This window comes from Gossypium raimondii, chromosome 1 (genome assembly GCF_025698545.1).
Source record: "Gossypium raimondii isolate GPD5lz chromosome 1, ASM2569854v1, whole genome shotgun sequence".
NCBI lineage: Eukaryota > Viridiplantae > Streptophyta > Magnoliopsida > Malvales > Malvaceae > Gossypium > Gossypium raimondii.
The window spans coordinates 19,139,092-19,163,918 of NC_068565.1; the positions used below are offsets into that span (position 1 = coordinate 19,139,092).

Below are 24,827 nucleotides of genomic sequence, written 5' to 3' on the forward strand. Positions count from 1 at the left end.
TACATCATGCAGATAAGCTAGAACGCAATTTCGTCAGAAGGAACGACTTACGAATCCTAGAAAAATCCTACATGTCTCCATTAATCTCTTCAGAATCAGATAAAGAGAGTTGTGAAGCAGAAGAATCTATGTTTGCACTTTCAGTCCAACTACTTTCACGATCAAGACCCATAGTCTTAAACTGAGAAACCGGACACTTAGAACTGGAGTAAGACAAAGGTGTTGTACATCTTTTGCATCCACAGTATTCCTCTTAATAAATAGAGAATTCTTATCTTTTATAGAACACGTGTGTCTCTGGGGAGTAGTCTTAGGAACCCCATCAAATCATAAAGAATCTATCAACGTGTCGTTCCATATACGATAGGGAATAGTACAGAAAGTGGCTATCAATCAAAGAGCAGTTGAAAAAGGAGAAAGGAAAAAATATAGCACTAATTGGTAGGACCAAAGAAGCCCAAAAGCTACCCAAAAGACGAAACAGAGGACCAAAGGGGAGTAATTAAGGAACATAGATTATAATCCGATATAAGACTTCAATACCCTCAAAATCCAAAGATAATCAAGGTATATAAAACACCAGAAAGAACCCAAAGAACCCCCAATAACCACAGCAGAGACAAACAGAATCAATCCTACCAAAAGAGATAATAAAAGCAACTCAAATAGTTAAAACACAGGTAAACCGACATAAACTAACTTACCACCCCTTACCAGAACTATAGTGGAAATAATACACAATATCCACCGTGAAAGAGTCTGGAAAAGGTATCAATTAGACAAAAGACGGGATGATATCGTAATTTGCAGTAGTCGCGGATTAAGCCTCAAAAAGGAAAACGCTCTCCCTATTCGAGATATAATCCATTCAAATTATTCCTAACATAAAATTATTTTAACAATTTTTTGTTCACAAGTTGCCTTTAACATGATTTACTAATAGTTTATAAATCCATATAATTTCCTTGCATTAAATATAAATAAAAAAACATATTAAGTTTGAAATTCAAACCTAAAATATTAAGTATCATCTTTTAAAAGTAGCTACATAAAAGGCTAACTTAATCAAATTCTTCTAAAACCCATTATCATCATTATTAAGCTCCTTTGGACTTCTGGTAAGAGAAATACATCCAAGTACATAAAATACTAGAATAAGTTTAAAGTAATTTAAGGTAAATTATCCAAATTCAAAACAATAATACATATTATATGTTTCATATTTGCTTTAAACTTGAAACATAATAGAAATGTATTCTCGCAAAGTTCAGCTTTTATCCTTTGCTGGAATTTGATGCGTCACTGCTAATCTATATTAGCTAAGAGAAGGGAAGCCTGCAAAAAAACACGATAAAGAAAACAGAAAAAAAAAGTTATCAAACATATGTAAAGGAGTGCACATTGTTGATTATTCTATAAAAAAGGAAAGCTAATTCTACTCAATTACATTTGATCATACCAGAACCCTAAGCTTGATTTAATTGATTCATAGTCATTCAATAAATCAAATTTGAAACTATAACATCTACAAACCCTTTCTGTCTTCACAAATCATAGCTTTATTTTTTATCCAAAAAAGCCTGATCACAGCCTTTTCCTAGAAATTTTTTTAGTTATCTCCAATTTAATTGTGTGATTAAAAGTAGTAGTAAGCAACTGGTATCTGGCTTTTATCTTTCAAACTTTAGTTTTCATAATTTCAAGCATCCATTGTTTTAAGAGATTCTTTTGATTAGATCTCCATTATTTCAGAGTTTACAAATTGGATCTCAAACAAGAGATGCTATCTCTGTACTTATTTTTTACATTTACAAGACCCGGAACAAAATCTTACTTAAGGAAAGCTGAGCTCCTTACCGCTTGATTTAACAAAGAATGGTTGGAAGATATTAAATTTTAGCTTACCCTAGTTTAAGATAAGTATCTGAGCTATCATCTTCCAATGGAGGGCCACTACTACAACTATAAACATTATTGACAGATTGTGATGACATGCCTTCTTCCTGAGTTGCAACTTCTGAATCTACTAAGGCAAGTCTCTTGCCCTTGAAAAATGACACCAACTGAAAACATCACTAAAATCTTTTGTCAATAATGCTATAATGAACTTGGAAATTGAAGTATAACATATTAACAGCTATCAAACTACTACTTACTTTTTCTTTAAGTAGCTTTTTTCTTCCTGCAATTGTGCTCCCTATCATTTTCGTCAAAGAGGAAAGTAAACACATCAAGGAAATGAAATTTTCCTAATGACTAGCATAAACATGACAATGCTAGACATGATAAACAAGAAAAGAAAGAAAGAAACTAAAACCATGATAGGAGATGAGAACAAAAAGCAAATACATCAAAGGAGTAGTTGGTTCTGTTAAATAAACTTAAATGAAAGTTAAGAGTTATTTAAATGAAAGGTCAATAGTTGAAAGGTCAAGAGTTATGTTGTTTTTAATGGGTTTAAATTAGTAGTTTTTTGTTTAGGAAAATGAAAGGTCAAGAGTCATTGGTTTATGGTTATTATTAGATTTTAATATTTTCAATTTTTTGTTGTTTTAAAGGGTAGACTATAGCCTATAAATAGTTTGTAAGCTTTTGATTTTATAAGAGAGAACAATTTTATATTGAGAACATTTTCTACAATTTGGTATCAGAGCTATGAAGAGTGTGACTAGTAATGTGCCATTGCCTCGACTAACAAAGGTGAACTATGAGAATTGGAGCATCCAAATGAAAGCTCTGCTCGGGTCTCAAGATGGTTGGGAGGTGGTCCAAGAAGGTTTCGTAGAACCGACAACTACTGCGGGATATACGACGGCTCAAAACAAGGCGTTGAAAGAAATGCGGTCGAAAGATAAGGCGGCATTGTACATGTTATTTCGAGCCGTTGATGAGTCGGGCTTTGAGAAGATTGCAAGTGCGACAACTTCAAAAGAAGCGTGGGACATTTTAGCAAAGGTGTACAAAGGAGCCGACCGAGTTAAACAAGTTCGCCTTCAAACTCTTCGTGGCGAGCTGGAAGGTATGAAGATGAAGGACTCGGAAGGTGTCTCCGACTACATCACGCGTGTTCAAACTGTGGTGAACCAACTCAACCGAAACGGAGAAGCGTTAATCGATGCACGAGTTGTGGAGAAGATTTTGAGATCATTAACTAGCAGTTTTGAGAATGTCGTATGTGCCATAGAAGAATCAAAAGATCTAGCAACGCTCACAGTCGAACTCGCCGATTCTTTCGAGGCACATGAACAACATAAGAAGAAGAAAGAGGAGACACTCAAGCAAGCACTTCAAACCAAGGCATCAATCAAAGACGAAAAGGTTCTCAATTCTCAAAGCTTTCGAGGTAGAAGCCATGGTCGTGGAGATCAAGGAAATGGTCGTGGTGGAAAAGGCCGTGATCAAAAAGGGAATTATGAAGAGCAGGATCATTCAAACCAACAAAATTTGCGTGGAAGAAGACGTGGTCGTGGAAGAGGTGGATGGTCGAATTATTCCAATGTCGAGTGCCACAAGTGTGGCAAATATGGTCACTATGCGAAGGATTGTAACTCTGATAAGTGTTAAAATTGTGGTAAGGCGGGACATTTCGCGAAAGAATGTCGCTTCTTAAAAAAGGTGGAAGAGAAAACCAACCTAACCACGGAAAATGAGGAGGCAAAAGAAGGTTTTCTCTTGATGGCATACAACGAAGTCAACACCAACAACATGGTGTGGTACCTTGACACAGGTGCAAGCAACCATATGTGTGGGCTCAAGTACCTTTTCAAAGAGATGCAAAAGGTTGAAACGGGACATGTGTCATTTGGAGATGCGTCGAAGGTTGAGGTAAAAGGCCAAGGTACCATTTGTTATTTACAAAATGATGGGTTAGTTGGGTCAATCCATGATGTGTATTACGTATCAGACCTCAAGAGCAACATTTTGAGTATGGGGCAACTCATGGAAAAAGGTTATTCGGTACTTATGAAATATCGAGTGTTACACTTGAAAGATAAGGAAGGGTGTTTGGTCGCTCGAGTTGAAATGGAGAGAAATCGCATGTTCAGGTCGAATCTGAGAAGTGTTTGAGGAAAATGTTTACGAGTTGATGTTGAAGACAAGGCGTCGTTGTGGCATCTCCGTTTTGGCAATCTACATTATGGTGGTCTAACGAGTTGGTGAAGAAGAATTTGGTGCATGGGCTACCAAACATGGACTATGAGGGAAAATTTTGAAGAATGTGTGCTCGATAAGCATGCGAGAACTTCGTTTCAAAAGAAGGCAGAATATCAAGCTAAGCAACTTTTCGAATTGATTCATACCAACATATGTGGACCAATCACCCCCGAATCTTTTAGCGATAAAAGGTATTTCATTTCTTTTATCGATGATTTCTCACGAAAAACTTGGGTTTATTTTCTTAAAAAATCCGAGGCATTTGAGGTGTTCAAGAAATTCAAAGTGATGGTTGAAAAAGAAACTGGTAGACACATTAAAACTGTACGATCTGATAGAGGTGGCGAGTATACTTCGACAGCTTTCATGGAGTATTATGAGGAGCAAGGCATAAGACGATTCCTAACCGCACCGTACTCTCCCCAACAAAATGGTGTGGCCGAGAGGAAGAATCAGACTATTCTCGACATGGTTCAATCAATGCTCAAGAGCAAGAAGATGCCGAAGGAATTTTGGGCGGAAGCCGTGCAATGTGCCATCTATGTGCAAAATCGATGTCCACATGCGAAGTTGGATGATCAAACACCACAAGAGGCTTGGAGCGGACAAAAACCATCAGTCTCATCTTAAAGTATTCGGTAGTGAGGCCTATGCACGTGCCAGATCAGCGAAGAACGAAGCTCGAAGACAAAAGAAAAATGTTTATTTTTATTGGGTATGATGAGAAAACAAAAGGATACAAGCTACTCGACCCGATAAGTAAGAAGGTTGTGGTAAGTCATGATGTACGATGTAATGAAGCAAGTGGGATTGGAATAACTCAACGGAGGTTATTATCAAAGATGGAGGACCATCAATCGCTACACCAACAATCATACCGACAAATCCTGAAACTACCGATGAAGAAGATGAACCGCAACAACCAAAAATGCGAAGTTTGCAAGATTTGTATGATTCAACAAATGAGGTACATATTGTATGTCTTTTGGCAGATTCCGAGATTATAAGTTTTGAAGAGGCGGTGCGAGACAAGAAGTGGCAAACTGCTATGGATGAGGAGATTAAAGCAATTGACCGCAACAACACATGGGAGTTAACGGAATTGCCGAAAGGAAGTCAGCCCATTGGTGTGAAGTGGGTGTTCAAAAGAAAGATGAATGCTCAAGGCGAGATAGAACGGTACAAGGCGCGACTTGTTGCAAAGGGATATAAGCAAAAGGAGGGGATCAATTATGATGAGGTATTTGCTCCCGTTGTAAGAATGGAGACAATCCAGTTGCTCATTGCACAAGCGGCACAATTTAAATGGCCAATATTTCAAATGGATGTCAAGTCGGCATTCTTGAATGGTGTGCTCGAAGAAGAAGTCTACATCAAACAACCACCCGAGTATATGAAAAATGGAGAGGAGAAGGTGCTGAAATTGAAGAAGGCACTTTATGGGTTGAAGCAAGCACCGCGGGCATGGAATACTCGTATCGATACATACTTCAAGGAGAATGGGTTCAAACAATGTCCTTATGAACATGCCCTCTACGTGAAGAATGGAGGTAATGTTATTTGTTGCTCTTTATGTCGATGACCTCATTTTTATGGGGAACAATAGTGAGATGATACTGGATTTTAAGAGCAAAATGACACAAGAATTCGAGATGACAGATTTGGTTTTAATGAAATTTTTCCTTAGTTTGGAGGTTTGACAAGAAAGGACAGGTATTTGTGTCATAGGAGGCATATGCAAAGGAAATTTTGAAAAAGTACAAGATGGCACATTGTAACCCGGTATCAACACCAATGGAACCAGGTGTAAAACTCTCGAAATTCGATGGAGGAAAACGAGTTGACGCAAGTAAATACCGAAGTTTGGTGGGAAGCCTTCGCTATCTCACTTGCACAAGGTCTGACATTTCGCTAAGTGTTGGCATTGTAAGTCGGTTCATGGAGGAGCCGATTTATTCACATTGGAAGGCGTTGAAGCGAATCCTACGGTACATTCAAGGAACGATGTCACTCGGGTTATTCTATTCAAATATGGAAGATTACAAGTTAATTGGGTATTCCGACAGTGATTGGTGCGGAGACTTAAATGATCGGAAAAGTACATCGGGATGTGTTCTTTATGGGCAACACAGCATTTGCTTGGCTTTCAAAGAAGCAACCAATCGTGACACTATCGACATGTGAAGCTGAATATGTGGCAGCATCTTGGTGTGTGTGTCATGCTATATGGCTCAGAAAATTGTTGGGTGAGTTGGAGCAACTTGGTGCAACTGAGATACGAGTTGAAAATAAGTCAGCGATTGAGTTGGCAAAGAACCTAGTGAATCATGAAAGAAGCAAACACATTGACATTCGTTTTCATTTCATCCGAGATCATGTAAAGTGTGAAATTAGTGCACGTGGCAAGTCGGGAGCAAGTCGCGGATATCTTTACAAAACCGCTACCGATGGTACTCTTCGACAACTACAAGAAATTAATCGGCATGAAGGATGGCAGAAGCATTTAAGTTTACAGGGGAGTTTTGTTAAATAAACTTAAATGAAAGTTAAGAGTTATGTAAGTGAAAGGTCAAGAGTTGAAATGTCAAAAGTTATGTTGTTTTTAATGGGTTTAAATTAGTAGTTTTTTGTTTAGGAAAATGAAAGGTCAAGAGTCATTGGTTTATGGTTATTATTAGATTTTAATATTTTCAGTTTTTTGTTGTTTTAAAGGGTAGACTATAGCCTATAAATAGTTTGTAAGCTTTTGATTTTATAAGAGAGAACAATTTTATATTGAGAACATTTTCTACAGGTTCAAGTAATTTGATATTCCTACAAGTTATGTGAGATTTTGAGATAGCATTCCAACGCTTAGATTCTAAAAATTACCGTGCTGCTAATTTTATAGTCTGAACAAAGTCAAGATTGCAATATATAAAAAGTAATTTCAATACCACCTCTTCCTTACACAACCTTATATTCATTTTATGACATTTTTCTAGTTTTAGTCAATTTTACCCTTTTAAACCAAAAAATATCATAATTTATTTAAAAGGAAATTGTGTTTCTCTTTTCTTTTACTAAGAAAATATTAGATTTTATTTAAATAATTGAGATTAATTTTAAAATATATATGGCCATTTAATTATTATGATGATTTGCATTCGATTTTCTTAATAATAGATGATTAGTGCAAAATTTTGATTTCTTTTAAGTTTCCTAATTTTATTCTTAAACAATGTGCATGTATCCATTTTAACTAAACCATTTTAACTAAGGTTAAAATAGTTTTTACAACTTAAATTTTCTCATTCTTATTTATAAAATCTCAAAATAAGGCATTACACACATGGTTCATATACCTTGAGTTCATATTATTCATATGAAGTTCCTTTAATATTTACAAAAACTAAATTCAATGCAATTCATATCCAAAATTATAAATCTACGTAATTTATATGTCAATAATTCTTAAAATTATTTCAACTTCTTTTTATACACATTAAAAATTTTAAAAATTTCTATAACAATGACAATTTATTAAAATGTGCTTTTAGATAATCTTGCATTCTATCAATTGAATCGAACAAGATAATGTAACATATCTAATAATATGTTAATTAACCTTACATTCTAGCAATCCTATTGCCAAAGATAATATTATTTTGTGAACCAAACACTCCATAACACGTAAATCTATGTAACATAAATAATTAACTTATCAAAATTTTTGTAACTATAAATAATTTAAACACAATTATGACATGAGAAAACACGTGATTGTGAAGCCTAAATTTTCACTAAACTTGAATGGTTATAATTGTAAATTGTTGTAGATTTAACATTTCAAGTATTTGTAGCAAGACTCTAATTATAGCTTTTAACATTGGATTCACATTTCAACATGATACATATTTCTTAAAACATATTGTTAAATTGGTCATCTTTATAAAATTACAAAGAAGCATATCCGGAGCAATCCCATACTTATAGTTTTTAACATTGGAATTTTCTCTAAATTGAATAGAAGCTAGTAGAGTTAGAAACTATACAATGGATTATTAACACATGACACAAATCGACTTAATCTTCCTCCTTTCTACGGTTTAAGCAATCTTATGTGTTGATTTTTTTTAATCATATATAGGCTTCTTGTTTATTGATTAGGTTGCTTTGATTTTGAATAATTTCTATTGTGATATTAGAGATATTTTTCGACTTTCTTGTTTATTTCAAGGTACCATTCATAGAATCAATAATACATTGTACTTTTTCATCATTTGTAAGATGATTCCTTTATGGTATCAAAGTATTACTAATCTCCAACGAGAATCAATCTCAGCCTGCACATTGTTTTCCCTTTCCAACCCTCGCTTTCACACCCCATCTTTCTTATGGCATCCACAACCAACACCCCAACCATGGTGAATCCAAATGATTCCTAAATACTACCATTATAGCTCACTTAAACCATCAACTTTGCAACCATCACAGACCATCAACGTCAACATGGAAACTCCAAGTCCTAGATACAAAATTTGGTTTCATTAGGACCAACTAATCTACAATCTAATTATGGTATCAGTAAATCTAACTATTGCTTCCATAATCACCAAAACCACTACTTCAAAGCAAGCTTGGGATGCTTTACACACGTTGTAGACCAACAAGTCACATACAAAGGTCTTTAGGTTATGGAATTCTCTAGCCGCCAATACAAAAGAACCAAGGACTACTTATAAATATATGAAGTTCACAACATACCTATGAACTTGCCATACGTGGTACTCCTACCACCAACACAAAATTAATTGTCAAAGTCAATGGTTTAAGAATAAAATATGACTACATCTTTGCAACTATTCAAGCTTTTAATTCCTCAATCTCAATATCTTATAAGGATCTTTTTTATAAGTTACACAATCTTGAGCTCTTTCAGGAACATAATTAACTCAAAATATTCAAGACCTAATTATAACAACAATAGTGTAGAAATCATCTACAAACGATTCAACCCCCTGAAACAATAGAAAATGATGTCAATCTTCCCAACAATGGCATCCACAAAATTCCTCGTACAACCAAAACCACCATCGTCCTCACAATCATAGCATACATCACCCATATCGCAACAAAATGAACTTCTCTATCAACTTCGTTCGTGAAAAGATTTAAAAAAAGTTCATTTTTATAAGCTATGTTAAAACTGAAGATCAATTAGGAGAGATCTTCACAAAAGCTTTGAATGGAACTCGAATTCATTATATTTGTAACAAGTTGGCATGATTAATATTTAAGCTCTAATTTTAAGGAATATTCTAACTAAGATATTAATTTGTATTGGTCTTTTTGGAGTTTTTATTTACTTTTGACTTCTTCTCTTAACCAAACTCTTATGCACCCAACCTAAGAGATTAGATATGGGTCAAAGTTGAGAATTCTTAAATTTTTATGCCTTGTTTTTGTTGTATTCTTTTAACATTGTGTTGTTATTATGGTTTCAGGTAATTTTCTTGTATATGTTGTTATTTTGATGTAGACGCTGTTGAGGTCATAATTCTATAATGACTTTTTGCTCCCATTGATTTTTGTTAGAATTATGTGACTTAAATCCTATCACTTGTTAAAAAAATAAGGGAATCTATAGGGGCGAAGGCCTGAGGTCGTAGCCTACCACAAATCCCCATTCAACACTAAACTCGATTGGAGGTGCGAGGGCAGAGCCCCCACAGTACGAGTCATGCTGCACAAGTTGAATTCGTATAGGACTATAATTCTATTAGTCATTGATTATAATAGGGTTGTTTTACTCTTAAAATAGATGCATTCGAACTCCTCTTGTATTATTTTTTTCAACATTAATGAATTTCTCATCTCCCTATGATTTTTTCCTGATAAAGGTTTTCCACGTAAAATCTTAGTGTTCTCATTTTTCTTTCTTATTACTTTGCGATAATTTCTAGTGTCATTATCGTAATATACTATAATAGTTTTAAAAGTTTTAGCTATCAATAAAATTCAATTTGTTGAGAAAAAACTCTAATATGTGAATAGTACAAGTCTTCTCTACTTCTTAATTTTCATTCGATTTTTACCTTTGTTGCAATTGTAAATGGCTATATTATATCAAAACGTATTGTTAGAGATGTAACCCAAATTCATGATAAAATAAAATACAAGTGTGCAAGAGAAGTTCGAATAGAAGTATACTTCCTCCGCTTATTGTTGATTTGAATATGTTTTACCCTTACTCATTACTTCTATTTTATTTAAATTAGAATATGGTTTTATACACCTATAAATAGACATAATCTACTCCTCTTGTATTCATTCGAATTTGACATAGTGAATTATCTTCTCTTCTGCTCATGATTTTTTTTCGAAAGAGTTTCCACATAAAATTTGTGTTTTTTATTTTTCTCTGTTTTCTTTGCAATAAATTATCATTATCAACGTTACATTTTTCACAAATTGGTATCAAAGGTTTCCCAATTTCTTATCTTGATCACGGTAATGGCATCTTCGAAGTATGAAATTCCGTTGTTAGATCACAACACCAGATTCGTGTTGTGGCAGATTAAGATGCAAGTCGTTCTTGCGCAATTGGATCTAAAGGATATCCTGCTAGGGATAGATGAGATGTCTTCGACATTAACGGATGAAGAGAAGAAGAGTAAGGATCAAAAGGCTTTAACGCAATTACTTCTACATTTGTCTAACGAAATTTTATAGGATGTGATGAAGGAGAAGACCGTCACTGCATTATGAATAAGGATAGAGCAGTTATGTATGCAAAAAGCTCTAATCATCAACCTCATAAGAAGCAGTGTCTTTATACTCATCATCTGAAGAAAGATGTGTCTGTGCACGAACACTTAACAGCTTTTAAAGAAATTCTCTCAGACCTTGAGGCCATGGAGGTTCAGTATGATAAAGAACTATGGTTGGTTTTTCTTTGTTCGTTGCCCCCGTCTTATTCAACCTTTAAAGACACGATTTTGCATAGCCACAAGTCTCTCACAGTTGATGAGATTTATGATTCTTTGACCTCATATGATAAGATAAAACCTCTTGTGGTTAAACTTGACTCTCAAGAAGAGGATCTCATTATTTGTGGGAGACTGAATCAGAATGTTGATGATGATGATGATCGTGGAAGGATATAGAAACGGAATCCTCGTGGTAAATCTAAAAGAATATCAAAGTCTTCAAACAGAGGTAAAACTTGTAACTTTTGTAAAAAGAAGCACATTAAATCTGAATATTTTAAGCTACAAAACAAGATCAAAAGGAAAGCTGCAACTCAAAAAAGCAAACCACCAAAAAAAGCCGGTGAAACTAATGTTGTAGAAAACTACAGCGACAATGAACTTCTAGTCGCTTTTGTCAACAATTCTAAAGTGAGCGAGAAGTGGATCTTTGATCCGGGTTGCACCTTTCACATGAGTTACAATCAGGATTGGTTTACAGCTTACGAAACAATGTCTGAAGGTGTTGTTTTGATGGGAAATATTATTTCGTGTAAAATCACAAGTTTGGAATGATTAAAGTTATGATGTTTGACAAAGTTGTCAAACACATAATGACGTGCGACATGTTCCAAATTGAAGAGAAATTTGATTTCGTTGAGTACTTTTGATTCAAATGGGTACAAATACACAGCTAAAAGTGGGGTTTTGAATATTTCTTAAGGTTCCCTCGTTGTGATGAAAGGGCAAAAAAAGACGACCAAGTTATATGTTTTGTAGGGTTCTACAGTTACTGGTGATGCAGCTTTCACTTCTTCTTCCTTGTCAGATGATGATACTACTAGACTTTGAATATGCACCTAGGGCATATGGGTGAGAATGAGCAAAAGAGGACTTCTAGATTAGTAAAGAATTTGCAAACTGAAGTTATGTTCATTCTGATAAGTGGGGGCCATCTAGAGTGCCTTCGAGAGGTGGAGCGAATTATATGCTAACACTTATTGATGATTTTTCTGAAAAAATTTGGGTGTTTTACCTGAAGCAGAAAAGTAATGTGTTTTCCACATTTAAATCTTGAAAAACTATGATTGAAAAATAGATGGGAAAACAAATAAAACACCTCCACACAAACAAAGGCTTAAAATTATGTTTTGATGAGTTTAATGAAATATGCAAGTCAGAAAGGATCGTGAGACACTTGACAGTTCGCCATACTCCACAGCAAAACGGTGTTATAGAACAAATGAACAGAACAATCATGGAAAAGGTTCAATGTACGTTGTCAAATGCCAACTAACCAAAGTCGTTTTGGGCTAAATCAACCTCAACTGCATGTTTTCTGATCAACCGATCTTCATCCGTTGCCATTGAAAAAAATACTCCACAAGAGGTATGGTCTGGTAATCCTACTGATTATTCTAATTTAAAGATCTTTGGGTGTTCTGCGTATGCTTATGTTCATAATGGAAAATTGGAACTAAGTTCCATCAAATGTGTTTTCTTTGGTTATAAAGCTGGTGTAAAATGATATAAGTTAGTGTCATGAAAATAAAAAAATTGTGATTAGCAATGCTTGTTACAAAAAGTTACAGTTAAATTTCAGGGGTGGACTTCACAGATGTTTTCTCCTGAGTTGAGAAATATATGTCGATTCGAGTTTTGTTTGGTATTGCGACCATTCATGATTTAGAGCTTGAGCAGTTAAATGTAAAAATTACATTTTTGCATAAAGAACTTAAGGATATTTACATGAAACAACCAGAGGGTTTTACAATTTTAGAAAAAGATGACTACATTCACTTGCTAAAAAGTGTCTTTACAGGTTGAAAGTCACCAAGATAGTGGTACAATAGGTTTGATTCCTTTATTACTTCTCTATATTGATGACATGTTGATAGCAGTGAAAAATAAATGACACATAAAAAAGGTTAAAGCCTAGTTTAGTGAAGAATTTGATATGAAAGATTTGAGACCAGCAAAGAAGATACTTGGTATAAATATTCTTAGAGATGGAAAAGTAAATTGTACGTAGATCTGAATGGGTACATTAAGAAAGTTCTTTACAGTTTCACTATACAGAGTGCTAACCCTATTAGTACTCCGTTAGCAACTCATTTTAAACTTTCATCGGCTTTGTCTCCAAATTAGACGATGAGATTGAGTACATGTCGCATGTTCCATATTCTAGCGCAGTGAGATCTCTCATGCATGCTATGATTTGTTCACATTCAAATTTATCATATCCAGTTAGTGCAATTAGTAAATACATGGCAAATCTCGAATAAAGAACACTGAAAAGCAATTCAATGGATTTTAAGATACGAGATACTACTAATGTTTGCTTACGGTTTAGAAGAACTAGAGATAGTCATTAGTATGGCAAACCCCTCTTTGGTGCATCTTTATTCTAACCATGCTAGCTTAAAAAGTATTAAATATGCCAAAGGTGCATCAAAAACTCCCCATAGTTGCAAACGTTTACTAAAACCATGAACTTTATATCACAATCATCCTCTCCCTAACAAACAGATTGAAGAAAAAAGCCACTGAACCTCCCCACTGCTACCGAAAGCTCAAAATCGAAAACAATACCACCCCAAGAACAATTAGTCTACTTGTTATCCACAACTCCAAATTCACTTCAAGAAAAAAATCCATTTCAACAATAATCACCTTTAAAACCTAGCTCATGATTCAACACTAAAAACCCTTCCCAATTCACTCGCATTCAAAGGTAAAAACATAGTAGAAATAAAATACCACCACCACACCGTTGCCCTGTCAAGCTTTATAGCATCGTCTCAAGCTTAAGGTCGTTGACATAACCTTCAGTTTATGAGGGGTATTTAACACATGAAAAAAAAATCTAATTTGTTCTTCTACATAATTTAACTAGTTCTTCCTCTTCAGCAGTCTTATTGGTTCAGTTATCTTGATTTTTGAAACATACTTATAGGCTTCTTGTTCATTGGTTGAAATGTTTTGATTTTGAATGATTTTTACCATTCGTACCACGCAACTTTTTATCATTTATCAACTAGTACTTCAATGCATGACTTTGAATAATGAACAAAAACCATATTCAGATCAGCCTTCTTTACATGGATCAAATGGCACTTGTTTTCTAAACATGTATCTCGTGGCGAATACTCCTATAATTTTGCCGCTAATAAAGCCTTCCAAACAAAGGAAGATATTTCATGAAAAATATATGGAAATTAATGTTACAAAAAGTAAAGGGTAAGTTCGGGCATTTGTTTAACATAAGTATATTCATTTTTTCATGTTTTTCTATATATTTGATCGTACCAAGTATTTCAAGAAAAAAATCAAATCCATTGTACTAACCTTGGTTTCAAGTGAAGAGATCTCATTCATAATACGTTCACCCTGAGAGAAAAAAAAGAATATATAATATGTTATTACAATGGACAAAATTCAAGAATTTGCTTCGCAAATTAACATATATGAACCTTGGTCTCAAGACCTCGAGTGAGTCCTGATTCCAGCAGTTTCTCTAGTTGTTGCAATTCATCAATGTTCAATCCTTGAAGATCTTCTCCTCTCATCTGTCTATTATATATGTGACTATATTTATATGTCAAATTTCCTTCAGCAACAGTCAACAAATAACTGATTACTGACCTCAGTTGATGTGTTTTGTCAGCAACTTCCTTGCTCAAACTAATTTCATTAGTGTTTTCCAGCTACAATTTGAAAGAAAAACAACAAACGCCATAAAAAGCTATACATTCTCAATTTGCAAGACTTCAAATATCAAAAGTGGAACACAATGAGGAAAAATAGATTTTGCAAAAAGGGATTTCTTTTTTGTTTTGGTATTGTATAATTAGTGTATTTGTATTCACCCACACGGTACATTTAAAGGGAGCTGTCCAAATAAATGCCTATCATTTACTCTCCGAAAGCTCAAATCCAAATCCAAGTGAATTCTATGAATGAACAACCCTTTGGCCATTAGGCCAAACACAGGAGTTCAGAGAAAGAAGATTGGAAACCTAGAAGATGAGTGTTCTACATATGTATGATTAATGAAAGCAATTGCATTAATCTTCATGAAATATTCGAAGCCTCCAAAGGACACTCAGAAGGTATGACAAAAAAATGGTTTAGGTGGTCACAAACAACTTATACATATGATATTGGCATTAATATGGTTAATCATGCAACATAAATATACTCAAATTTTTTTTCTCTATAACCTTATATCAACATTCAAATAGGTGTCAGAAACGGGGATGGACTTACTGAATTACCTGAAGCTCAAGAGATGGTTGATCTAATTTGTTGGAATGCAGATTATACCTTCCCAGCATGTCTTTCATGCTTGTAGAGAAAAAGAACGGTAAAAATTAGTTAGACGAAAGTATTCTTCAAGTGAAAACCTGAAGCAAGCATCATAAATATGAAATAAACATATAAGCATTTATGGATTTACGGATTTTCTACAAACTTATTATTCAAATGTTGATGTTTGAGGATCCTTTGCAAGGCAGGGTTGGCTGGTGGGTGGTTTTCATTTCACTTGTTAACCTTCTCTAGGCTAGTATTGTCTTTTTATTTTTAATTTCCTCTGTGAGGCATATGGTTTTATGGAGTCTGATAGGATCTCTGTGTGATCATTTTGGTGTTTAATTGGCTTTTTAAGTGTCTAGTATGTCGGTGTCCAATGAGATTTTTCAAGAGAGCTTTTAATAAAACTGTTCTATTTTTTATTAACTAAATAACTGAACTTAAATAGAGAAAAGAGTCATAATCCTAATTGGGAAAATAATTCTCTTATTCTAATAAACTACTAAAAGATAAAATAAAATATTTATAGAATATGAATAAAACTTGTCTACTTAAATAAGATTTATCTACCTAAATAAATTTAAAATATATACATATTTCAACACCCTCCCTCAATTTGATGCATATATATCAATCAGGCTCAACTTACTTACAAGAAAATCAAAGCTCGTCTTAGAGAGCCCTTTAGTGAGTATGTCAACAATCTATTGTTTTGAAGGAACAAACGACATGCACACTTGGCCTTCTTCAATTTTTTCCTTGATAAAGTGTCTATCAATCTCAACATGTTTAGCTTTGTCATGTTGGGCTGGGCTGTGAGCAATATTAAAGGCAGCTTTGCTATCACAGTACAACTTCATTAGTGAAGTTATTGGTTTCCTTAGCTCTTCCATAAATCTTTTTAACCACATCATTTCTTAAATTCCTTAAGTTATTGATCTAAACTTAGCCTCTACATTACATCTTGCTATAACACTTGGTTTTTTTGCTTCGTCAAGTCACAAGGTTTCCCCAAACAAATGTACAGTATCCTGAAGTAAATCTTTTATCTATTATTGAGCCTACCCAATCTGCATCTATATAAGCTTCAATTCCTCTTATTCGAATTTCTTGAAGAGTAAGCCCTTTCCAGATGAACTCTTCAAGTATCTTTAGAATCCGAAACACTACTTTTTTATGTTCCTTCATTGGGAGTGCATAAATTGACTCACTAAGCTCAGTACAAAAGCTATGTCTGGCCTTATATGTGATAAGTAAATTAACTTACCAAATAATCTTTGGTACTGCCCTGTATCAACTAATCGACTTTCTTTATTTCCGAATTTTACATTTGGATGAATTGGTGTGTCAACTAGGCGGCAACTACTCGTCCCAGTCTCTTTTAAAAGATCAATCACATTTTTTTTGAGATTCCACAAGACCCTTCTTTGATCGAGCAACTTCCATTCCAAGAAAATATTTCAAATGATCCAAGTCTTTGATCTCAAACTCCAATGCTAGATGCTCCTTGAGATGCCTTATTTCATCCAAATCATCTCCTGTAAGAATGATATCATCGACATAAACTATAATAACTACTATTCTACCTTTTTCTGAATATCGATAAAACATTGTGTGATCAGTTTGTCTTTGGGAGTAACCTTGTTTTTTAATAACTTGAGTGAACCATTCAAACTAAACTCGAGGAGACTGTTTTAGACCATAAAAAAATTGAGTTTACATACTCGAAATCCAAATCTTTCTTCAAAAGCTGGAGGAGGATTCATGTAAACTTCTTCAAGTTCCCCATTTAGGAAAGCATTCTTCACATTTAGTTGTTGTAAAGACCAATCAAGATTAACAGCAATTGATAAAAGAACCCTAATGGAATTTAATTTGGCTACTGGACCAAATATTTCAAGATAATTTATCTCATATGTTTGAGTGTACCCTTTAGCCACCAATCGGGCTATGTATCTATCTAAAGATCCATCTGGTTTGAATTTGGTTATGAACACCCATTTACACCCCACTATTTTTTCCCTACAGGTGATTCCATTGTTTCTCATGTACCTATTTTTTCAAGAGAGCGCATCTCCTTTGAAATAGCCTCCTTCCACTCGAGAACCTATAAAGCATCTTTCACATTTTTGGGTATTTTTATAGTATCGAGACACAAAACAAAGGCTAAGAATGTCGAAGACAAGGCTTTATAGGATACAAAGTTAGACGTGTGATATTTGACAATATTTTTAACACATCTTCTTTTAGCAATTGGAATAACTAAATTAGAAAATTCATTGGCTAGATTATGAATTTTACTTGGACTTTTGACAAGATCTTACGAGTCAGATTTTTGGTGATGAATCTGGTAAATTCCACTTTTTTGATTTCGATTTCTTCTTGAGTAAACAATTAACTCCTTTGTTTCTCATTATCAGACTCTACACCTTCATACTCCTTTTTATCAATATCATTAATTTTTATGTTAACCATAAATTCACCTTCCCCATTATTAAAATCCCTATGTTGTATATTCCTATTCTTTTCTTAATTAATTATAAAATCTTCCTTACTATAATTCCCTCCATGAAGATTATAGTCAAAATAAGATGGCGTTTCAACAAATGTGACATCCATGGTAACAATAATCTTCCTATCAATTGGATTATAATATTTGTAACCCTTTTTACTAGAAGCATAGCCAACTAAGAAATTTTTTTGCTCTAGGATCTAGTTTACCTTGGTTGTAAATATGAACAAAATACTACACTCAAAAACTCAAAAGGATAAATCTATGATCAATTTAGAGTTGGGAAAGTTATCTTTAAAGAGACAAAAGGAGTTATATTGTTTAGAGTTTCACTGGGCATTCTATTAATAAGATATGTAGTTGTTCACAAGGCTTTACCCCAAAAATAACGTGGTACCTGACTAGTGAACAACAAGGCTCTAATTACTTCTGGAATATGTCAATTTTTTCTTTCTACAATCTCATTTTTGCTGTGGTGTATTTGTACAAGAACTTTTGTGAACTATTCCATGTTTGGTTAAGAAAACACCTAATTGATTACTAAAAAATTCCCCACCATTATCACTCCAAAAACTTATATTTTCACACCAAATTGTGTTTTCACCATAGCATAAAAAGACACATTTTTAACTTCAGACTAAACTTTTAATAAAAACACCCAACAAATACGAGTACGATCATCAATAAATGTGACAAACCAACATTTTCCTGAAAAAGTTAAGATATTGAAGGTCCCCAAACATCACTATGAATTAACGAAAAAGATTTAGAGGCCTTATATTTTTAAGGTGAAAAGAATGACTGGTGATGTTTAGCCAATTCACAAAATTCACAATGATATGAAGGACTTCTATTTTTAAATAGATTAGGTAACAAATATCTTAAATAGTAAAAATTAAGAAGTCCAAGCCTATAATGCCAAATCATAACCTTACCAAAATTAGAAACAGAATTTAAACATAAAGTAGTTGTTGGTTTACTCAGATGGTCGTCATCAAGAAAGTAAATTTCACCAAAATTTTTAGCATTTCCAATCATCCTCCCCAAGACCATGTCCTAAGATTTACGCATAGAGGAGTCAAATATAACATAACAATTCGAGGACTGGGATAATCTACTAACCAATATGAGATTACAAGCTCGATTTGGCACATGTAAAACATCATGTAAAACCAAGGAAGATGAAATTTTAACAGTGCCTTTCCCAACTATTGCCGAGAAAGACCCATCTGCTACTTTTTGTTTTAAGACATTAAACTTTAATAGCAGGTACTGATCTTTTTGTTTCTTGCACAAGGTGTAAGTTGAAAAAAGAAAATGATTACTAATTATGTGATCACTAGCTCCAGAATCAACGATCCACGTGCTTATTTTACAAGGTTTGACACTAAAAGCAGAAAATTAGTACCTAATTAGGCAAAAGAGGAAGAAGGATTATTGGATGAAATAGGAATAAAAGAATCCATCCGAAACTGTGATGATTTAGAAAGCTTGTGTAAATACTCTAATTGTTCCTTAGTGAATGGAAACCCTCCCAGATAACTTTGGCCCTCATAATTTTCATTAGTTGTTTGGAAAGCTCTACTATCTTTTGATCGTGAACCACGACCATTGCCACTCTTTTATCTTTCATTCGTCGGTTTCCCATGGAGCTTCTAACCGTTTCTTGAGTGTGCCAATTTTTCTTGCAATGATCGCAGTAAGGATTTTCCCATTTTACTACCATCATTATTTTTAATAGTTACAATAGCAAAATTATCATCATTAGCTTTAAACTCTGGCCTTAAACATTACTTTTCTCCTTGTCTACTCTCTTCTAACCTCAGAAAAAATCTCACGAAGTTTTAAAAGCGATTTTTTTCCTAAAATTCGAGATCTCACTTCATCAAATTCTTTATTTAAACCAGCCAGCAACAAATAAGCTCATTCGTTCTCTTCTCTTTTCATAGCTTTTACACCATCTCTAGGACACTCCCATTCATCATTATAATACTGATCCAACTCTTGCCAAAAATACACCATCTCGTTATAATAAAAAGTAACTTCCTTTTCCTCTTACCTAACTTTCCAAAGTTTCATTTTTAACTCAATAATCTGTGAAGCGTTTTCTAAATTTGAATAGGTGTCTTTCACAGCGTCCCAAACATGTTTCGCAATCGAGAGAAAAAGAAATATCTATGGATACTTTCATAGAATTAATAAGCCACGCAATTATCATAGAATTTTTTGACCTCCACTTACTCATCTTTGGATCACCCACCTATGGTTGGACTTCTCCAGTTAAATAACCTAGCTTGCCGTACCCATCAATTGCTAATTTTACAGACTGCATCCATTCCAGATAATTATTTCCCTTCAACTTGTAAGATGTCAACTAAAAAGAAATGTAAGATGCCTCTGTCCCTTAAGTCGTACTCTTGGTAGTTGTTTCAATGGTAGAACTTTCTTCCTCTATTTGATTGTTGAATCTCTTATCTCCAATGAAGGTTGTTTTAACCATGATGTTATTAGAGATTTAACCTAGCTCAGATGCCATGAAAGTTTTCAATAGAGCTTTTAATAAAACTCTATTTTTATTAACTAAAGAACTAAACTTAAATAGAGAAAAGAATCTTAATCCTAATTGGTAAAATAATTTCCTTATTCTAATAAATTACTAAAACATAAAGGTAAATAATTTCTTATTCTAATAAACTACTAAAAGATAAAATAAAACATTCCTAGAATATGAATAAAACTTATCTACCTAAATAAAATTTATCTACCTAAATAAATTTAAAATATATAAATATTTCAACACAATTTCTGTTATTTTGGTTCTTAGGTGTGAGGTGTTTTTTTTTTGGTGCTTTTTCTTCGGAAATTTTGGTACTTTGGTGATGAGTTTTTTTACTCATTGTCTCACTGGCATTATGCTAGCTTTGTAACCTTTTTGGTTCTTAAAAAAATTAATGGCTTAGCAAAAAAATAAATATGAAATAAACAACAGGCCAAACAAAAAAAAACATTAAAACAAGGAACGGGTTAAAATTATTTCTTCAGCAAAACTTCCTCTTGAGGAATTCACCAGAAATGAAAAGAGTAAGGTAAAAGATGCCTGCTATTACTACTGCGAGCGGTAGCACTAAACTCCAATTGGCAATCAGAGTCCAAAGCATACAGCAAATCCATAGATGCTAGCGGCAAAGCCTAAACATTTACTGCTACTATCGATGAGCGAACTAGCTTCTTTTTTTTTTCTCAATAAGGGATTTTTTTTTTTTAATACAAGGAACCAGAAAGTTTCCCCAAAATCAAAGTTTTTTTCCTTTATAAGACATGATAATATATGACTAAAAAGAGCGAGCAACAACAGGGTCCATGAGCATGAAGCAGCACAAATACATGAAAAGATCTAGCAGAGGGTAAAAGTAAGGTACTGCACAAGGAGTTAGATATTATTTTGCACTTTTTATTCAAAAAATGATAAATTAGTTAAAAATCTTATCCATTTCTACTATTAGATACTGACATGAGAAATAACCAAACAACTATACATGAATTAATTTACTTTTTTAATAAAATAAATAAATTACAATCCAACTTCTAATACAAAGTTCTCCATAATCTTTTTATTTGTAACAAATGTGTAAAAATACAAAACAAAACATAATTGAACGGCAACAGAAGTGAATACAAAACACAGCAGAACAAACAAGAAAGCAACTAGCTATTTAGCAATAGAAAAAATTAGTTGATATTGGATCTCAAACATGAATCCATTTTGTACATTTAACATTCAAACTCGAATGTTAAAAGAATGATTCCGGCATGTATTCATGCTCGAATCTTACGTTCAACTTCCTTTTAAATTTTTGCATTTTGAGATTTTCAAAAAGTAAACTCCTATTCATGTCTTTTTACTTTAAAACCGAAATAAAAGAAAAGTAATAAACTATTATGCACCTATTTATGGGAAAGAGGAGTTTTTTTTTTTGAAGATATTTTATTTTTATAAAAGTTATTATTAATTTTTTAATTTTAAATTTAAATTTGTACTAGTTATTTTTTATATTTAACTATTGTAATATATGTAATAAACAATCTTTTGCTTTTATCTTATTATAATATACTAATAACCAAAGGAAGCATTAGTATATAATATTCACTTAAAAGGAATAGAGATAGATAACTAAATACTCTTTAATTAATACCCTAACCCATAAATTCAAAAAGAAGTTTTCAATATTCAAAAATAAATTGAGTAATCAAATATGCAATATTAATAAACAAGTGTATTTTTTTTGGCCAAGTCAAATAATTTATTAAAAACCAAAACGATTTCAGTACTAGCTACAACCTATTAAAGCAAAACATAGTATTTTGCAAGTTCTAATATCAACATTACCTAAAAGAAAAGTCTCAACTAAAACCCATTCCAGCCCCACAAAAAATACACAAGAAGGGCAACCAAAAATTAGCATTTTCCAGATTTTTCTCCTGAACTGAAATCATTAGACTTTTACGAACTCAACCTTTTTTAGACGTTAACCGGATAAATGGGTTCTTATTTGTAGAATTTATTCGCAATATAAGCTTTAAAAATTGTCAACTAACTTTTAGTTTAGTCTTAGTTAAGGTCTAAAGTTTAAGCTTCGACACTGAAGTTCCTCCCCGAATATATAATTTTGTGATAGAACTGATTTTTGGAAAATATATCGAATATTCCGTACGTAATGCAAGAAACTAGACCTGAATGCAAAAACTTGTATGCTTGCTTACCAATAAATGCTCTTTGCATAACATTGATTAGAAACAGTTTGGAAAATGAGTCGGGATACATTGAAATCAAAGGTAAGATCTGATAACATATGAGGATTAATATATTGTAAAACATCCAACGCAACTAACTTTGGGAGATTAAACCTCACCCCTATATTTTAATATATATATTGAAACGAATATTTAATAAAAAATAAACATAAAAATCCAAACAAGATATAAATATAATATAATAATAAGTTTGTGGGTAAATTTAAAATGGATATAATCTTTAGCTAAATGTGCCGGTAAAGATTCTCAACATATACCATGGAAAAACAAAGATCTCATACCCCAATAAATCAGTAACCGAAGGGCATAGGAAGATCAAATGCAAAGTGCCCAAATTTATCCAACACTTATGAATTAAAACCAATCGATTAATGAATAAAGCCAGGAAAAATTAAATCAAAATGACATCGAGAATTTTTTTTAATCATAAAAAGATATATTGGTATCTTTTTAGAGAGAGTGTGTGTGGCTATTTTATGCAAAAGATATCAGTATGGTAGTATAGCCTCCACGATCTATGGAATCTGAACAAAACAAAGATCATGTTACCAGGTTTATTTAAGACTTAACTTTTTTTGTTCTTTTTCATTGAAGGCTTAATTTTTGTTTTGGAAGATCTTTCACAGGATCTAAACCGGACATGGCAATGGAAGCTTACTACAAGTTCCCTTTGCTCTCTCTCTCTCCATCTATAACTATGATATAAGCAGACAGAAAGTAAAAGAAGAGAAAGAGTATTATTGGAAGTTGATGGAAAATATACCTGGAGCTAGCAAACTCAAAGAGCTTTCCAGTAGCTGAGAAAATAATGAGAGCAACCTCGGCGTCACAAAGAACTGAAAGCTCTTCGGCTTTCTTGAAAAGCCCTCGCCTTCTTTTAGAGAAAGTCACTTGCCTTGCCGTCAAGTTGTCGATCTTCTTGATCTTGATCTTCTCCCTCGCCATTTCTACCTTAAAAATAACAATATAAAAAAACAAAAAGATAAACAGTTTGCCTTTCCCATGTCCGATTTCTCCTCTCAGAGGAAAAAAAAATTGTAACAATAATACATAAAATGACTTAAAAACAAGAGGGAAAAAGTGGCTTTTCTTGACTTTCTGTGCCAAGTTCATTTGAGGAAATTTTAAGCTGAAGCCCTAGTGAAAGACCCCATGTTTCAGATCCAGGTTTCTAAAAGAAGAAAGAAACTGACAGAACTAAAAACTCAGACACAAAAGGAGTAGGATTGGTGGGTTTACTTTCATTAATTTTACCTTATTGAGATATATTTGTTCAGGAGCTGGAGTTAGGTCTGGTGACAGAAATCAAAAGCCTCCCAAATACAGAGTTTTAAACTGAAAAACCATAAAAGAGAGAGAAAAAGAAAGGCAAAAGCCCTTTGGTTTGGGACTGTTACCTGACTCAAGAAAGGAAAGGTCTCCTCTTCGACCTTGCTTTTTAGAACTACATATAAAGAGAAGCTTTCTATATTTTATCTTCAGTCTTCGGACATTTTGTTTTTGGAAATTAAGAGTCTCACTCCGTTTTATTTTCTTTTTTATATGGAGAGAAAGGAATAGCCAAAATCAGCTCTGATCACCAATAATAGCAGATTTGATCAAACCAAACAAAGTAACTACATTTAACTCCTTTTCTTTATTCAAAATAATCCTTATTTTGGGGATTTTTTTGTGGACGACGCTTTCCGTACAATGGATAGTAAACGACTGCCATTGGCCAAAAACCCAAGATATTAACCCCACTTTTACTTTAGCGCGTCACTTCCATCAATCAACCGACAGCGATAGCTCCAGAAGTCCTTTCTTTCTTTATCACTTCCCACTTCATATTTATATATCACCCCCTACCTCTCTTTTTCTTACAAATTTTCACACGTGTTCCGACAATTTATTGATATAAATTTAAAATTCCATCTATCGGCACCAAAATAAAGATGCCCATGGACCGGGCCGGGCTGAGTTCGGGCTGGATCTAAAAAAAATTTTGACTCTCGTCCTAGACTTGGGTCCAGTTCGGCCTGAAATATGAGCTCAAAATTTTGTCTAGACCTGGTTCGGGAAAAATTCCTAAGCCTGAGCTTGGC

At 33.5% G+C, this 24,827-nt stretch overlaps 1 protein-coding gene across 10 annotated transcripts; it reads right to left on the bottom strand.

Moving 5' to 3' along the window:
- Positions 1-1,061: 1,061 nt before the first annotated feature.
- On the bottom strand, positions 1,062-24,365 carry LOC105785302 (MADS-box protein SVP). 10 transcript variants are annotated; one of them, XR_008196931.1, is made up of 9 exons: positions 24,141-24,361; positions 23,507-23,694; positions 15,383-15,452; positions 14,751-14,812; positions 14,579-14,693; positions 14,454-14,495; positions 2,157-2,197; positions 1,906-2,075; positions 1,062-1,335 (listed from the first exon to the last, which is right to left on the bottom strand). XR_008196931.1 is itself a non-coding variant. In XM_052632697.1 (9 exons), exons 2-8 carry the CDS (start codon positions 23,686-23,688, stop codon positions 2,027-2,029), a joined length of 561 nt encoding a protein of 186 aa, XP_052488657.1. In that variant the 5' UTR covers positions 23,689-23,694; positions 24,141-24,364; the 3' UTR covers positions 1,062-1,335; positions 1,997-2,026. The 10 variants fall into 10 exon arrangements, 4 of the variants coding, with proteins under 4 accessions (XP_052488657.1, XP_052488660.1, XP_052488664.1 ...); XR_008196932.1 differs by having other exon boundaries at positions 23,507-23,690; positions 24,141-24,360; XR_008196937.1 differs by having other exon boundaries at positions 1,906-2,063; positions 24,141-24,354.
- Between the last annotated feature and the right edge of the window lie 462 nt (positions 24,366-24,827).

What these genes read in the sequence shown, in the direction of transcription:
- LOC105785302 (XM_052632697.1), bottom strand. Translation starts at nt 23,688, where the DNA reads ATGGCGAGGGAGAAGATCAAGATCAAGAAGATCGACAACTTGACGGCA. An exon ending in GACAAAACACATCAACTGAG is followed by an intron (nt 14,694 to 14,750) that starts GTCAGTAATCAG and finishes ATATAAATATAG; the next exon opens with TCACATATATAATAGACAGA. An exon ending in AAAAGCTACTTAAAGAAAAA is followed by an intron (nt 2,076 to 2,156) that starts GTAAGTAGTAGT and finishes AAAAGATTTTAG; the next exon opens with TGATGTTTTCAGTTGGTGTC.